The sequence below is a fragment of the Pongo pygmaeus genome, chromosome 10 (genome assembly GCF_028885625.2).
Source record: "Pongo pygmaeus isolate AG05252 chromosome 10, NHGRI_mPonPyg2-v2.0_pri, whole genome shotgun sequence".
NCBI classification, from domain to species: Eukaryota; Metazoa; Chordata; class Mammalia; order Primates; family Hominidae; genus Pongo; species Pongo pygmaeus.
In genome coordinates this window covers 53920315-53935781 of record NC_072383.2, presented here as the reverse complement: position 1 = coordinate 53935781, position 15467 = coordinate 53920315, and the positions used below count along the sequence as shown (strand labels likewise).

General features: G+C 50.1%; 1 protein-coding gene and 1 long non-coding RNA gene across 7 annotated transcripts; one reads left to right on the top strand and one right to left on the bottom strand.

The window, feature by feature from the left end:
• The first annotated feature begins 51 nt into the window (after positions 1 to 51).
• On the top strand, positions 52 to 7463 carry LOC134737642 (uncharacterized). Its single transcript, XR_010122737.1, has 3 exons — positions 52 to 93; positions 299 to 610; positions 7274 to 7463. It is a non-coding gene; the product is annotated as an uncharacterized LOC134737642 (long non-coding RNA).
• Positions 264 to 6812, bottom strand: MYL6B (myosin light chain 6B). Of its 6 annotated transcripts, none has more exons than XM_054442048.2 (9): positions 6221 to 6812; positions 5638 to 5863; positions 4150 to 4369; positions 3402 to 3429; positions 3045 to 3188; positions 2649 to 2822; positions 699 to 776; positions 509 to 546; positions 264 to 362 (listed from the first exon to the last, which is right to left on the bottom strand). In XM_054442048.2, the coding sequence occupies exons 3-8, from the start codon at positions 4321 to 4323 to the stop codon at positions 518 to 520; spliced, it is 627 nt and encodes a 208-aa protein (XP_054298023.1). In that variant the 5' UTR covers positions 4324 to 4369; positions 5638 to 5863; positions 6221 to 6812; the 3' UTR covers positions 264 to 362; positions 509 to 517. The 6 variants fall into 6 exon arrangements, with proteins under 6 accessions (XP_054298023.1, XP_054298025.1, XP_054298024.1 ...); XM_054442050.2 differs by lacking the exon at positions 6221 to 6812 and adding an exon at positions 5938 to 6017; XM_054442049.2 differs by lacking the exon at positions 6221 to 6812 and having other exon boundaries at positions 5638 to 6016.
• Positions 7464 to 15467: the final 8004 nt, after the last annotated feature.

The following is a 15467-nucleotide window of genomic DNA, read 5'->3' as shown; positions in this document are numbered from 1 at the left end:
GGGTTTATGCAGATGATTGCTACATTAGTAATGACTTGGGCGGGGTCCGCTGTTCCTTTCTCCAGCGTCACCTAGGCACAGAACCGCTCGGAGGTGGGGGAGAGGTGGGGGGGGCGTGGGCGGGGGCACAATGAATCTGCACCTCCCAACAGCAGGAAGATCAGATTGGAAGAGGAGAGAGCCCTCTTTTCCCGCCCTCTCCTCCTAGCACCCTCCCCGTCTCCCGCTGCTCCCCCAACCATGAAAAAAATAGCAGTCTGAAACCGAGAGGAACCCAGTCTTTATTTTGAAACAATAGGTGGCCTCCTGGTGGCTGGAACGTGTTTCCGCCTGCGGGGCCCAGTGTCCGGACCCCACTGGATCTGTGGAAAAAAACCAAAGTTGCGAAGCGCTGGAGCCTGTGCAGCAACCGGACAGCAGAATGAACTCCGCTGCTTTTCTATGCTGGCTGAGAGAAGAGCGGGAGACTTGCCTCGTAAGGCGCGGCGAAGGGGTGGGAGGGCCCTACCTGCAGCACTCAGACGCTTAGGATGTGTTTCAAGAAGGCTGCAGAGAGAGGAGGCAAGAGGGGCTTCAGAAGCAGGCCTTTGGATAATACATCTGACTCTAGGTAATCCAGGGGTGCCCCCGCCCACACGCGGCAAGACGCCTGGCTGCCCTCCTCCCTCGGCCCCGCTCCCGCTTTTTTGTCCCCTCACCCTCGTAGTTGATGCAGCCGTTGCTGTCCTCATGTCCTGCCAGAACAGTCTCCACCTCCTCCTCAGTCATCTTCTCTCCTGAATCCCAGACACAACGTCTGAGGCCCTCTTTTCCCTCCTTCACTCACCCAGGCCACGCTTTCCCTTTTTTTTTTGAGACGGAGTTTCGCTCTTGTCGCCCAGGCTGGAGTGCAGTGGAGCGATCTCGGCTCACTGCAACCTCCGCCTCCCGTGTTCAAGCGATTCTCCTGCCTCACCCTCCCGAGTAGCTGGGATTATAGGCGTCCGGCTAATTTTTTGTATTTTTGGTAGAGACGAGGTTTCGCCATGTTGGGCAGGCTGCTCTCAAACTCTTGACCTCAAGTCATACACCTGCCTCAGCCTCCCAATGTGCTAGGATTACAGGCGTGAGCCACCGCGCCTGGCTTTTTCCATATATTTTTGTAAACAACAATATAAACATAACAATTGTACTTTTTTTTTTTTTTTTTTTGAGATAGGGTCTCCCTCTGTCACCCAGGCTGGAGTGCAGTGACATCATCATGGCTCACTGCAACTTCCACCTCCTGGGCTCCAGTGATTCACATCAGGCTTCGAAGTAGCTGGGACTACAACTGTGCACCACCACATCTGGCTAATTTTTTAATTTTTTTGTAGAGACATGGTTTTGCCATGTTGCTCAGGCTGGTCTCGAACTCCTGAGCTCAAATGATCTGCCCATCTCGGCCTCCCAAAATGCTGAGATTACAGGTGTGAGCCACCACACCTGGCCTTGTACTTTTTTTTTTTTTAATAGAGATAGAATCTCACTATGTTGCCCAGGCTGGTCTCGAACTCCTGGGCTCAAGCGATCCTCCTGCCTTGGCCTCCCAAAGTGCTAGGATTACAGGAGTGGGCCACTGCTCGCGGCCAGCCTATGCTGTTTTGCTTTTTTTGAAACTGAGTCTTGCTCTTTCGCCCAGGCTGGAGTACAGTGGCACGGTCTCGGCTCACTGCAACCTCCACCTCCCGGGTTAAAGCGATTCTCCTGCCTTAGCCTACTGAGTAGCTGGGATTACAGGCACCCGCCATCATGCCTGGCTAATTTTTGTTTTTAGTAGAGATGAGGTTTCACTATGTTGGCCAGGCTGGTCTCGAACTCCTGACCTCAAGTGATCCGCCTGCCTTGGCTTCCCAAAGTGCTGGGATTACAGGCTTGAGCCACTGTGTCTGGCCTTTTGAGACAGAATATTCCTCTGTCCCCCAGGCTAGAGTGCAGTGGTGTGATCTCGGCTCACTGCAACCTCAGACTCCCGGGTTCCAGCGATTCTCCTGCCTCAGCCTCCTGGGTAGCTGGGACTATAGGTGCGTGCCACCATGCCCGCCTAATTTTTATATTACTAATAGAGATGAGGTTTTACCATGTTGGCCAGGCCGGTCTTGAACTCCTGAGTTCAGGTGATCCGCCCGCCTTGATCTCCCAAAATGCTGGGATTACAGGCATGAGCCACCGTACCCGGCCAGGACACGCTCTTTAGAGTGGTACCTCTTCTTCTCCCACCCCGGAGACTTCCCATAGCCTCAGTCCTCAAGGGAATCCTCCCCTGGTCATGGATGCCTCTTGCTTTCTATTTCACCCTAGTACTGGTGAAAAGTATTGACCCACAAGGAAACAATCCCAGGAGGTTACGAGACATACCAAAACACACAACCCACACGTCTCTTCCAAAATGAAAATTCAGGTTTCCCGCCTCATCCCTTTTCCTCTGCCTTCCGGAAGGCACTTTAGCCTCTGGAAGAGCGAGTCCTTCAGATTCTACCCCCATAGCTCTGACCTTCTCAGTCTCCTGCCGACCACCTGCAGGATAGTAATCCTCCTGCTGGCTCTGCTTATCTGGCCAGTCTTTTTTCTGGCCCACCCCATCCCCCTCTCCACTCTAAAGGAATTCTGGTCCCCCTTGCCTGCCTCACCGAGGGTGGTGAGAACATGTCTGAGCTCTGCTCCCATGACTTTGCCGTTCCCCTCCTTGTCAAACACACGAAGCCCCTCCAAGTAGTCCTCATATGTGCCTTGGCCTCGGTTCTTGGCCACTGCCTGGAGCATGGGCAGGAAAGTCTCAAAGTCCACACGCCGGGACTTCAGCTCTGGAGGTTGGAGAGAGGTAAAGGAGAGGTCACTGTAGTATCACATAGGACCCAGCTCCCAACCCTACCACAATGCTTTCATCCTATTCACAGCATTTAGGATATTTTCCTGCTTCTGTGTTTGACAGCTTTTGAAGTCCTGAGATCTACCTCATTCTTTTTGTTACCAACATCCAACTTTTGAAAACTAAAAACCCAAATTGTTCCCAAGGGTCCCCTCACCATCACTCTTGGGGTTCCCCAGGACCTTGAGCACCTCGGCGTTGGTGGGGTTCTGGCCCAGGGCCCTCATCACGTCCCCACACTGGCTGTACAGGATCTTGCCATCCCCCACTCGGTCAAACAACTCGAAGGCCTCCTTGAACTCTAAAGTATAAGGAAGGATCAGTGTAGACACTGACTAGGGTTCCCATCACCCCCAGACAGACGGAATTTCAGAAACTATGTGAACAGAACAAGGGAGGAAAAGAGGACTAGTATGGGAGGTTTCAAGGTCAGGACTGGGGTTAGGGGAATAGAAAGAGAATCTGACCAGGGGATTGGGGATGGGACAGTGGGCTTAGACCAGCTTCTCCTCACCCTCCAGCTGGTCCTTGTTAAACTCGATCTGTGGAAGAAAAAAGCAGGTGGGGAGAGATGACAGTTTATTCAATCCCTCTCCCACACTCCTCCCAACCAACTGGCAGCCACTTCTGAGGAGGGGCCCAAAGGGACCAGGCTGGAAGCCCAGCCACCTCAGTCCCATTCCCAGCTCTGGGCCTTGGGAGAATCCCAAGAAGAGGAATTACAGTGGGGAGGGTTTCCTGGGAACAGGGTTAATCCCATGCCACCTGTTTCCCTCCCTCCATTGCCCTGAGCCCTGCATCCCTCACATAACTGGGGGCTGAACAAAGGCTAAATTTACCCCTGGCCCCCAGCTGTGATTGTCTAACAAGTCTGTCCTCTTCAGCCTCCCCTCCTGGAGTTCAGAGCTGCAGGCCTTTTGAGTTGAACCACCAGCCAGGGGCAGGCAACAGCTCTCTTCCCTTCACCTTGAAACTGTCCTCAGAACCCAGATGTTCCCCATCTAAGAGTCCCTGCCTCCAGCAGGGGGTAAGTGAGTGTGTATGTGCTGTACACACATGATTATAGGTTAGAGGGAGAGAACAGCAAAGACAACAGCAGAGTCATAAGACTGGATGCTTCCAAATGGGGGACTAAGGGAAAGCCCCAATCTCATTCCAGGGCTCATTGATTCCCTACCGTCTAGATACCCCCTAATCCCCTAGGCTGTATCCCACCCTCAAACCACCCCCTCCAATTCTATCTTCACTTTCCAGAGACTCACCACCACTTTGGAGAGATCGACTGGAGGCTCCTGGGTTTTCTGAGGGGCCTGGGGGACAGCTGGCTCAGCTTTGGTCTTGGCTGGAGGAGCCCCTGCTGCTGCTGGCTTAGCAGCAGGTTTGGAGATGGAGGGCCCTGCTGGTTTCTTCACGGGAACATCCTTCTTGGGAGGCATGATGTCCGGTGGCCAAAGGACAGTGTGCGGATGGGGGCACCCATCTCTGTTTAAATAGCCAGGGAGTCTGGGATGTCAAGGGGCGGGGGCAGGGGCAGGGAGCCAGTTGGCTGTGGCAAGGGTGAGGTAGAGGAGAGATATAACCGCCTGCCCTCACTCCCCTGGCCTCCTATGGTTCAGGACTCATGCCCCAAGGTCTTCTTCCCTCTGTCCCCTTATCCCCAAAGGCTGACCAGAAAAGAACAATGTTTCCTTTAGGGGTAGGGGAGGAAGCCAGAGACTGCCCAGAATGAGGTAGTTAACCTCCAGGGTGAGGAAAGGATGCTTGCCAGTGGCACTGAGATGGGGGTGGTGAGGCAAAGCAGGTGATCCAGCAGCTTTAGTCTTCTTGAAGGGTGGGGTGAGGGGTAGCAGTCAGGGAGGCTTGTGTGAACTGGAACAAGTTAAAGTGTGGTCTGGGAGCAATGACAAAAACAAGAAGCCCATCTGCCCAGCCCCTCCACTCCCTTCTGACCATGGCTTTGTAAAGAGCAGGGGTAGTTAACCTTAGAGTCTAATGATCCCTAATACTTGTAGTTCCTGAGCCCCCACCCAGCCAAGAACTGCAACTATTCACAGTATAAAGGAAGAATAGTCATAAAAACAGGAGTATGACATCCCTCATTGTCTCCTGTGCCCAGTGTTGTTTTAGGGGCAGGAGTGGGGGCAAAGATCAGGTTTAACATCTGCTACCCATTCTTCCATGGAAGGAACCTTCTTCCACAAGCTCAGGGTCATTCAAGACAAACAAAAGGTAGGGTGCTTGCTGAACCTGTGGGGACCCTGTGGTGGCACCTGAGGAGAAGGGCAGGCTCTGGGAGACAGCTTAAATTCCCTAATCCAAGAGGATGTGGGTGCTCCTATGGCCTCCATGAGTATTCACCCCACAACCAGGGGTATAATAAAAATCCTGACTCAGGCGCCAGGTCACAAACCCTGCCGGGGGCGCTGGGAGAGAGTCCAAGTTGGGGGGCGTTTGGGAGTGGGGAGGGGTTGCGGGCTAATTTTGTTCTGGGGGAAATTAGGAAAGGATTTAGGTAGCATTCTGAGGAAGATAGCAGTGATTCCACTTAGGCCCCGGGATTGATGCTGGGTCTCCCATTCGCAAAACAGCGTCTGAATCTCATGACTGCAAATTGTCCCATTTTTACAAAATACATCACACACACACGACACACAGACACACATACACACACACACTCACACACACACATACTCACGCACCCCCCTCTAAATCTTAAAGAAAGTGGCTCTCCTCAGCCCCTAAAAACTCACCCTGCGGGGTCCGTGTCCGGGGCTGGGGAGGGGGCGGGGCATAGCGCGGCCCCCAGCCCTGAAGGGTTAATTCCGATGGCCGCGGAGCATGCCGGGAGTCGTAGTCCCCCACGGGCTCACGGGATGCGCCGCGCTCTAGATTACAGCTGACGCGAGGGCGGTGGCTTCCGGCCCATGGCGGTGGTTGGTGACTCAGTGTCCTTCCAGCGCGCTTTATGTCCCGGAACTGAAAGGCAATGAACAATTTCCAATCCACCCCAACCCTAAAACCCTGCGGGGCCCCTGGGGTATCCCTCCTACTTAGCCCTGGCGGGCTCCTAGTCTCGGGAGGCGGAGGGGGCGCGGCGACTGTTTTCCTGGACCTACTGCTGAAAGAACTCACAACCTGGGGAAAGGTTGAGGCTGCAGCAGGCAGCGTGGAGGTCACATAGTTGGAAGCACTTAACCGCCCCGGGGAGAGCCGCTGCACTCTCTTTCGCTTCCTCTCGCGGTTTGGCAGGAAAAAAAGAGGCCTCAGAGTAGTTTGTTTTTAATGATCTGGTTGCTGAAGTAAATGTTAAAATTTGCAATTAAGCCCAGTCACCTGCCCCAGCCTTCTCTGATCGAGGTTACCATCCTGCGGCTGCATATGCGCCATCCTCCTCGGTCTTCACAGGTCTCTGAGTGGAGAGCTGGGCTTTCCAGCCCTACTTTCTGAGACAATTATGGTCAGCATTGGAGTTCACTGGTTCCCCTAGGCGTTGATCAGAGGATGGGAACCAGCCCGGCCGGGCCACCTTCACTCACTGTATCAGTAAATACCCTGGCGGTGCACCTGGTGTTGGAAGCTGGTGCTGCACAGGCGTATGAGGATTAGATCAGAGCAGAAAACTCGGGCGAGGGTAGGGTGGTGAGGCACAGGTGAACTTTATGGGCAGTAAGTGAGGTTCACTGGTTGGGGAAAGTTTATTGGAAAGGTAGAAATGAATTGTACGACAGAAATAACGATAATAGTAAGTTAGCAACCATTTCTGGAGGCCGCCATAGATCTGGTACCGGTGAAGGGGCTAAATTATCTCAGAGGGTGCTCAAGTGCATGGGGTTCAGACGAGCCTGCTCAGATTTAAATCCTGGTTCTACCAGGTCCTGGTTAGTGACTCTCAGCAGGTTTAGTTATCTCTCCTGGGCCTCAGTTCCTCATCTGTAAAATAATGATAATGGTACCTACCTCATAGGGCTCTTAGGAGGATTCGAAGTGTTATTATTGGTAAAATAGGGCCGGGCTTGGTGGCTCACGCCTCCCAGCACTTTGGGAGGCGAGGCAGGCGGGTCACCTGAGGTCAGGAGTTCGAGACCGGCCTGGCCGACATGATGAAACCCTGTCACTACTAAAAATACGAAAAAAAAAAAAAAAAAATAGCCCGGCATGGTGGTGGGCGCCTGTAATCTCAGCTACTTGGGAGGCTGAGGTAGGAGAATCACTTGAACCTGGGAGGTTGCAGTGAGCCGAGATCGCACCACTGCACTCCAGCCTGGGTGACAGAGTGAGACTCCATCTCAAAAAAAAAAAAAAAAAAAGTGTAAAATAAACTAGGCCTGGCACAGCATAAGTGCTGTATAGGTTTTTGTTAAATAACTTTCCTTTAATCTTCCCAAGGTATGAGGTCGCTGATATTTTCCCCATTTTACATAAATGAAGTAAGGATCAATAGGTGTTGTGAAGAGACGGAGAGGAAGAAGGAATACATTTTTAAGTGGTTATAAGACTGGGAAAGGGCCACATTATAGATGCCTTTGTGTGACTTTCATCACTTTTGCAGACATTGATTTCAAAATATGGCTCTTGTAATTTTTTTTTCTTTCCTTTTCCCACTTTTGGCATTTTGCCAAGTATGAATGGTTATGGCATCATCTGACTTTCTAGCATTTTCTATAGAGAAGTAGTACAGGGAAAAAACATTAAGACCCTTGGAGAGATTGGAAGGCTATCCTTCATTTTCTGTGCCATCCCTGTCTTGATCATAAATAACATAAACTGGACGAAACATGGTCTTAACTGGGCATAGGGTGATTATATATGTGAATTATCTGTGAGAAATGCCTGTCTCTCCTCTCTCCCCTCCCCGCTTAGCATGTGATTTGTATATTCTTATTTTTCTTTGATTTTGTTTTTTTCTAGAAATGAGGTCTCACTGAGTTACCCAGTCTCAAACTCCTGAGCTCAAGTGATCTTCCCATCTCAGGTGCCTCCCAAAGTTCTGGGATTATAGGTGTGACCTGCCTTGATTGGCCTGTATATTCTTAGAGATTGCATTTTGTGGGCAGGGAGGGAGGTGAGTCCGGAGCTTGCTTGCCTTCCCTAGGCATGCCGTCTTCCAGGAACCTCCACATGTTCAGCTGTCCAGAGTGGCCCATTAGATTGAAAGAATATGGAAAGCCACTGGGGAGTTGTTCTACAGTGCACAGGTCTATGCACACTTACCCCCAAAGTCCAAGGAAGCTAAGAGGTTGAGGAAGGAGGCTGACAAATCCAGTTTCTTAGAAATATTTAATAGGAATTTGTGAACAGAAGCCATGTCTGTGTCTTGGGTAGTGGTGAGACACAATGGTAGATCCCCAGGACATTATCCCCTGGAGTAAGTCCTGACCCCAGGACTTACCACAGAGAAGGAACCTCTAGGACAATTGAAGTCTACCCTGCGGGGAAAGGCAAGAATACTCAGTAAGGCCAGGGCTTATGATCAAGATTGTTTTGATCTAAGGAGAAATTATGGTAAGTACATGCTCTTACACAAGGAACAGTAGATAAAATAGAAATCTTAGAGGCATTCCCAAAACTGGGGTTAATCAGACATCAACATTCCCAGCACTTTGGGAGTCCAAAGTAGGAAGATCACTTGAGCCCAGAAGTTCAAGACCAGCCATGGCAACATAGCAAGAGATCCCAACTCTACAAACAAAATTCAAAAATTAGCCAGGCATGGTGGCACGTGTGCCTCTGATCCCAGCTGTTGAGGAGCCTGAGGTGGGAGGAGCACTTGGGCCCAGTAGGTCAAGGCTGCAGTGAGCCACGTTTGTGCCACTGCCCTCCAGCCTGGGCAACAGAGTGAGACCCTGTCCTTAAAAAATTTTTTTAAAAAAGCAGGCCGGGCGCAGTGGCTCATTCCTGTAATCCCAACACTTTGGGAGGCCAAGGAAGGTGGATCACCTGAGGTCAGGAGTTTGAGACCAGCGTGGCCAACATGGTGAAACCCTGTCTCTACTAAAAATACAAAAATTAGCCGGGCGTGGTGGCAGACGCCTGTAATCTCAGCTACTTGGGAGGCTGAGGCATGAGAATCCCAGGAGGCAGAGGTTGCAGTGAGCTGAGATTGTGCCACTGCACTCCAGCCTGAGCAACAGAGGGTGACTCCATCTAAAAAAAAAAAGAAAGGCTGAGCGCAGTGGCTCATGAATCCCAGCACTTTGGGAGGCCGAGGTGGGCTGATGGATCATCTGAGGTCGGGAGTTCGAGACAAGCCTAACATGGAGAAACCCCGTCTCTACTAAAAATACAAAATTAGCCAGGCGCGGTGGTGTATGCCTATAATCCCAGCTACTCAGGAAGGCTGAGGCAGGAGAATCGCTTGAACCCGGGAGGCGGAGGTTGCGGTGAGCCGAGATCATGCCATTTCACTCCAGCCTGGGCAACAAGAGTGAAATTCTGTACCCCCCTCAAAAACAAAAAAAAGATGGAATGGGTGGGAAGTGTTATGTGGAAATAGGCTGCCAGAGAGCACAGTGGAAAAGGTTGAGAGGAAGAGAAGCAGAAGGAGATTGTATTAGGGCCCTTTAGCTGCTCTCTTCAAGCGCGTTTATTCAGTATACATTCCTTTTTGTGTTTTGTTTGGGAGATAAGAGTCTTGCTCTGTCGCCCAGGCTGGAGTGCTGTGGTGCATCTCAGCTCACTGCAACCTCCACCTCCTGGGTTCAAGTGATTCTCATGTCTCAGCCTCCCAAGTAGCTGGGATTACAGGTGTGTGCCACCATACCTGGCTAATTTTTTTTTGTATTGTTAGTAGGGATAAGGTTTAGCCATGTTGGCCAGGCTGGTCTTGAACTCCTGACCTCAGGTGAGCCACCGCCTTGGCCTCCCAAAGTGCTGGAATTATAGGCGTGAGCCATTGCGCCCGGCCTCTGTATACATTTCCTTTCCTCCCCCCTGAGAAACAGGGGCTTGCTCTGTTGCCCAGGCTCTGGATACAGTGGCACAATCATAGCTCACTGCAACCTCAAATTCATGCGCCACTGTACCTGGCTATTTCTTATATTTAGTTGTTATAGTTTTTTTTTGTTTGTTTGTTTTTTGAGACAGAGTCTCACTCTTGTCACCCAGGCTGGAGTGCAGTGGTGCAATCCCAGCACCACCACGCCCGGCTAATTTATTATTATTATTATTATTATTATTATTATATATATATTTTTGACATGGAGTTTTGCTCTGTTGCCCAGACTGGAGTATAGTGGCGCAATCTTGGCTCACAGCAACCTCCGCCTCCTGGGTTCAAGCAATTCTCCTTCCTCAGCCTCTCGAGTAGCTGGGATTACAGGCATGTGCCACCATGCCCAGCTAATTTTTTTTTTTTTTTTTTTTTTTTTTTTGAGACGGAGTCTCGCTCTTTCGCCCAGGCCGCAGTGCAGTGGCACTATCTTGGCTCACTGCAAGCTCCGCCTCCCAGGTTCACGCCATTCTCCTGCCTCAGCCTCCCAAGTAGCTGGGACTACAGGCACCTGCCACCACGCCCTGCTAATTTTTTGTATTTTTAGTAGAGATGGGGTTTCACCGTGTTAGCCAGGATGGTCTCGATCTCCTGACCTCATGATCCGCCCGCCTCAGCCTCCCAAAGTCCTGGGATTACAGGCGTGAGCCACCGCGCTCGGCCTAATTTTTTTTTTTTTTTTTTTTTGTATTTTTAGTAGAGACGGGGTTTCACCATATTGGCCAGGCTGGTCTCGATCTCCTGACCTTGTGATCTACCCACCTCGGCTTCCCAAAGTGTTGGGATTACAGGCGTGAGCCACCTCACCTGGCCTAATTTTTTTGTATTTTTAGTATAGACGGGGTTTTGCCATGTTGGTCAGGCTGGTATCAAACTCCTGACCTCAGATGATCCACCAGCTTCAGGCTCCCAAAGTGCTGGGATTACAGGCGTGAGCCACTGCGCCTGCCTTGTTATAGTTATTCTACTTGCCTGATCTCTCTACTCCTTTTGGTTTTAAGTTTTTTGTTTTTGTTTTTGTTTTGAGACAGTCTCACTCTGTGGTCTAGGCTGGAGTGCAGTGGCGCGATCTCGGCTCACTGCAACCTCCGCCTCCCCGGTTCAAGTGATTCTTCTACCTCTGCTTCTCAAGTAGCTGAGATTATAGGCGCCCGCCATGACGCCCGGCTAATTTTTGTATTTTTAGTGGGAACAGGGTTTCACCATGTTGGTCACGCTGATCTTGAACTCCTGACCTCAGGTGATCCGTCTGCATCAGCCTGCCAAAGTACTGGGATTACAGGTGTGAGCCACCACGCTGGGCCAGTTTTAGTTTTTTGTTTTTTTTTTTTTTTTTGAGACGGAGTCTTGCTCTGTTGCCCAGTGCAGTGGCACCATCTCGGCTCACTGCAAGCTCCGCCTTCCGGGTTCACGCCATTCTCCTGCCTCAGCCTCACAAGTAGCTGGGACTACAGGTGCCCGCCACCACGCCTGGCTAATTTTTTGTATTTTTAGGAGAGACCGGGTTTCACCGTGTTAGCCAGGATGGTCTCGATCTCCTGACCTTGTGATCCACCCGCCTCGGCCTCCCAAAGTGTTGGGATTACAGGCTTGAGCCATGGCGCCCAGCCCTTTTTTATTTTGTTTTGTTTTGTTTTTTTTGAGATGGAATCTCGCTCTGTCGCCCAGGCTGGAGTGCAGTGGTATGATCTTGTCTCACTGCAAGCTCCGCCTTCTGGGTTCACGCCATTCTCCTGCCTCAGCCTCCCTAGTAGCTGGGACTACAGGCGCCCACCACCAGGCCTGGCTGATTTTTTTTGTATTTTTAGTAGAGACGGGGTTTCACTGTGTTAGCCAGCATGGTCTCGATCTCCTGACCTCGTGATCCACCCGCCTTGGCCTCCCAAAGTGCTGGGATTACAGGCATGAGCTACCACGCCCGGCTTTAGGTTTTTAATTCTTTAGGGAAATCTGGTACTATTTCTAGTAGTACTTACCTAGTGAAATGCTCCATTCATCTTAGGGGATTCTAGCCCAAGATTAGAAATGAAAATTGACAGATAGGGGATTGGTGCTGGAGAAAAGTCTTACTGACACCAACAAGAAATGACAGTTATTTTTATTTATTTATTTTTTTTGAGACGGAGTCTTGCTCTGTCACCCAAGCTGGAGTGCAGTGGCGCAATCTTGGCTCACTGCAACCTCCGCCTCCCGGGATCAAGCGATTCTCCTGCCTCAGCCTCCTGAGTAGCTAGGATTACAGGCATGTGCCACCACGCCTGGCTAATTTTTCTATTTTTAGTGGAGCCAGAGTTTCACCGTGTTGGTCAGGCTGCTCTGGAACTTCTGACCTCACGATCTGCCCGCCTCGGCCTCCCAAAGTGCTGCGATTACAGGCACCAGCCACTGTGCCTGGCCAGAAATGACAAGTTAAATGACAGGTTAGTCTGACAGTGAGAGAGGCAGGAAAATCTATAAAACTAGGCAAAATGGTACCCATCAATTGGCAAGATTTTTTTTTTTTTTTTGAGACAGGGTCTCGCTGTCGCCCAGGCTGGAGTGCAGTGGTGCGATCTCGGCTCACTGCAAGCTCCGCCTCCCGGTTTCACGCCATTCTCCTGCTTTAGCCTCCCAAGTAGCTGGGACTACAGGTGCCTACCACCATGCCTGGCTAATTTTTTGTATTTTTAGTAGAGACGGGGTTTCACCGTGTTAGCCAGGATGGTCTCAATCTCCTGACCTCGTGATTCGCCCGCCTCGGCCTCCCAAAGTGCTGGGATTACAGGCGTGAGCAACTGTGCCTGACCCAGCAAGATTTTTAAAAATTATAATATTCAGTGTTGGAGGCCGGGCGCGGTGGCTCACGCGTGTAATCTCAGCACTTTGGGAGGCTGAAGCGGGTGGATCACAAGGTCAGGAGATCGAGACCATCCTGGCTAACACGGTGAAACCCCATCTCTACTGAAAGTACAAAAAATTAGCCGGGTGTGGTGGCACAAGCCTGTAATCCCAGCTACTCGGGAGGCTGAGGCAGGAGAATCACTTGAATCTGGGAGTTGGAGGTTGCAGTGAGCCGAGATCGAGCCACTGGACTCCAGCCTGGGCGACAGAGCGAGACTCTATCTCAAAAAAAAAAAAAATTCAGGGTTGGAGAGAATATAGGAAAACACATTTTCACATAATGCTGGTGGGAATATAGAAGATGGATATAACCTCCTTAGAATGCAGCTTGGAAGAACGTATTAAAAGTCATTAAAATATAGAAGTTGGCCGGGCATGGTGGCTCACGCCTGTAATCCCAGCATTCCTGGGTTCAAGCGATTCTCCTGCCTCAGCCTCCCAACTAGCTGGGACTACAGGCACCTGCCACCATGCCCGGCTAATTTTTGTATTTTTATTTTTATTTTATTTTAAATTTATTTATTTATTTATTTTTGAGAAGGAGTCTCACTCTGTCACCCTGGCTGGAGTGCAGTGGCTCGATGTCGGCTCACTGCAAGCTCCGCCTCCCGGGTTCATGGCATTCTCCTGCCTCAGCCTCCCAAGTAGCTGGGACTACAGGCGTCCCACGCCCAGCTAATTTTTTGTATTTTTTAGTAGAGATGGGGTTTCACTTTGTTAGCCAGGATGGTCTCGATCTCTTGACCTCGTGATCTGCCCGCCTCGGCCTCCCAAAGTGCTGGGATTAGAGGTGTGAGCCACCGTGCCGGGCAATTTTTGTCTTTTTAGTACAGACGGGGTTTCATTATGTTGGCCAGGCTGGTCTTGAACTCCTGACCTCGTGATCTGCTGGCCTCCGCCTCCCAAAGTGCTGGGATTATAGTGTTGGAATTACAGGTGTAAACCACAGCGCCTGGCCCCACTTACCTTAAGGAAATAATGTGAGATGTATATAAATATCTCAGTGGCCAGGCACAGTGGCTCATGTCTGTAATCTCAGCACTTTGGGAGGCCGAGGCAGGCGGATCACCTGAGGTCAGTTCGAGACCAGCCTGGACAACATGGTGAAACGCCGTCTCTACTGAAAATACAAAAATTAGCCCGGTGTGGTGGCGGGCACTTGTAGTCCCAGCTATTCAGGAGGCTGAGGCAGGAGAATCACTTGAATCCGCGAGGTGGAGGTTGCAGTGAGCCAAGATCACACCATTGCACTCCAGCCTAGGCAACAGAATGAGACTCCGTCTCAAAAAAAAAAAAAGCTGCTGCTGGCCTGGCACAGTGGCTCATGCCTGTAATCCCAGCACTTTGGGAGGCTGAGGCGGGCGGCTCATTTGAGGTCAGGAGTTTGAGACCAGCCTGGCCAACGTGATGAAAACCCTGTGTCAAAATACAAAAATTAGCTGGGTATGGTGGCAGGTGCCTGTAATCCCAGCTACTCAGGAGGCTGAGGCAGGAAAATTGTTTGAACCCCGAAGGCAGAGGTTGCTGCAAGCCGAGACCACGCCATTGCATTCCAGCTTGCATGAGAAGAGCAAAACTCTGTCTCAAAAAAAAAAAAAAAGGCTGCTGCAGTTCCAGACATAATATCCTCATACCAATAACCTACGCAGAAAGGAAGGGGCAATGAGGGCTTTCTTCTTTAGATGCTACAGTCCCTAACTGACTTCCTCTAACATCTTGTTGGGTAATTTCAAAACTGGGTCAGGGTAATTTCAACTTGCAAGGGAAAGTGATTATTCAGCAAAAGGGATCTTGATTAATTTCCTGGGGCTGGCATACTGCCACCAGGGACATTCTGGGATTCTGTATGTAGGGAAGAGGGGAAATGGCTGTTGGGTAGACAACTGTGTTGCCACACCTAGTTAACTACAGCACGTTGTTTGGTCCAATAAAAACATTCCAAGAGGATAGTATTTGCAAACATCAGTGATAGCGTAACCATATGCAGTCATGTCTTTCTCCGGAAAAGGTATGCATTGTGTATGTGTGTCAAAAGTCAGTTGTTTGAGAAATGACAGAAGTATATTTAATTCATGTGACTAATGACCCTTAAAATGTGTTCCATCTTCATATATAAATGTGCAATTGTGTTTTGTGTCTCATCTTGTATGTATTTCGTTGTTTTTTTTTTTTCTGGTTGTCATCATCTTAGTTTTTTTTTTTTTCTTTTTTTTGAAGACAAGGTCTCACTCTGTCACCCAGGGTGGAGTAGAGTGGTGGCACGAGCCTAGCTCACTATTACATTGAACTCCTGGGCTCAAACGATGCTCCTGCCTCAGACTCCTGGGTAGCTGGGACTACAGGTGCATACCACCAAGCCTGGCTAATTTTTTTTTAAGGGTGGGGGTTTTCTCTGGATCCTCTGCCTCAGCCAGCCTCCCCAAGTGTTGGCATTACAGGCATGAGCTATCACACTTAGCCATCATCTTGTATTTAATATGTAGAGTAGTACCTCTTCCCTTATATATATTGAACTCAAAAAGGTTAGGAAAGAGTAGGGACCCTTCTGGGACGGAAGAATTTGTGCCATGTCCTCTAGTTTTCTGGAAATATAATTACTTGAAGTGATAAACTAGCTCAAGAATGTTTTCTTAAAATCACACATTACAAAATCCTAGGTTGTATTATCTGAAGCCAGCTAGAACAACAGGCCTTGGGTTGCATGCCCAGCTA

Excerpts from the sequence above, each read along its gene's own strand:
- MYL6B (XM_054442046.2), bottom strand. The coding sequence starts at position 4,323 with ATGCCTCCCAAGAAGGATGTTCCCGTGAAGAAACCAGCAGGGCCCTCC. Across the intron at positions 3,430-4,149 it reads TCGATCTCTCCAAAGTGGTG|ATCGAGTTTAACAAGGACCA; the intron begins GTGAGTCTCTGG and ends TTTCTTCCACAG. Across the intron at positions 2,823-3,044 it reads GGGGAACCCCAAGAGTGATG|AGCTGAAGTCCCGGCGTGTG; the intron begins GTGAGGGGACCC and ends TCCAACCTCCAG.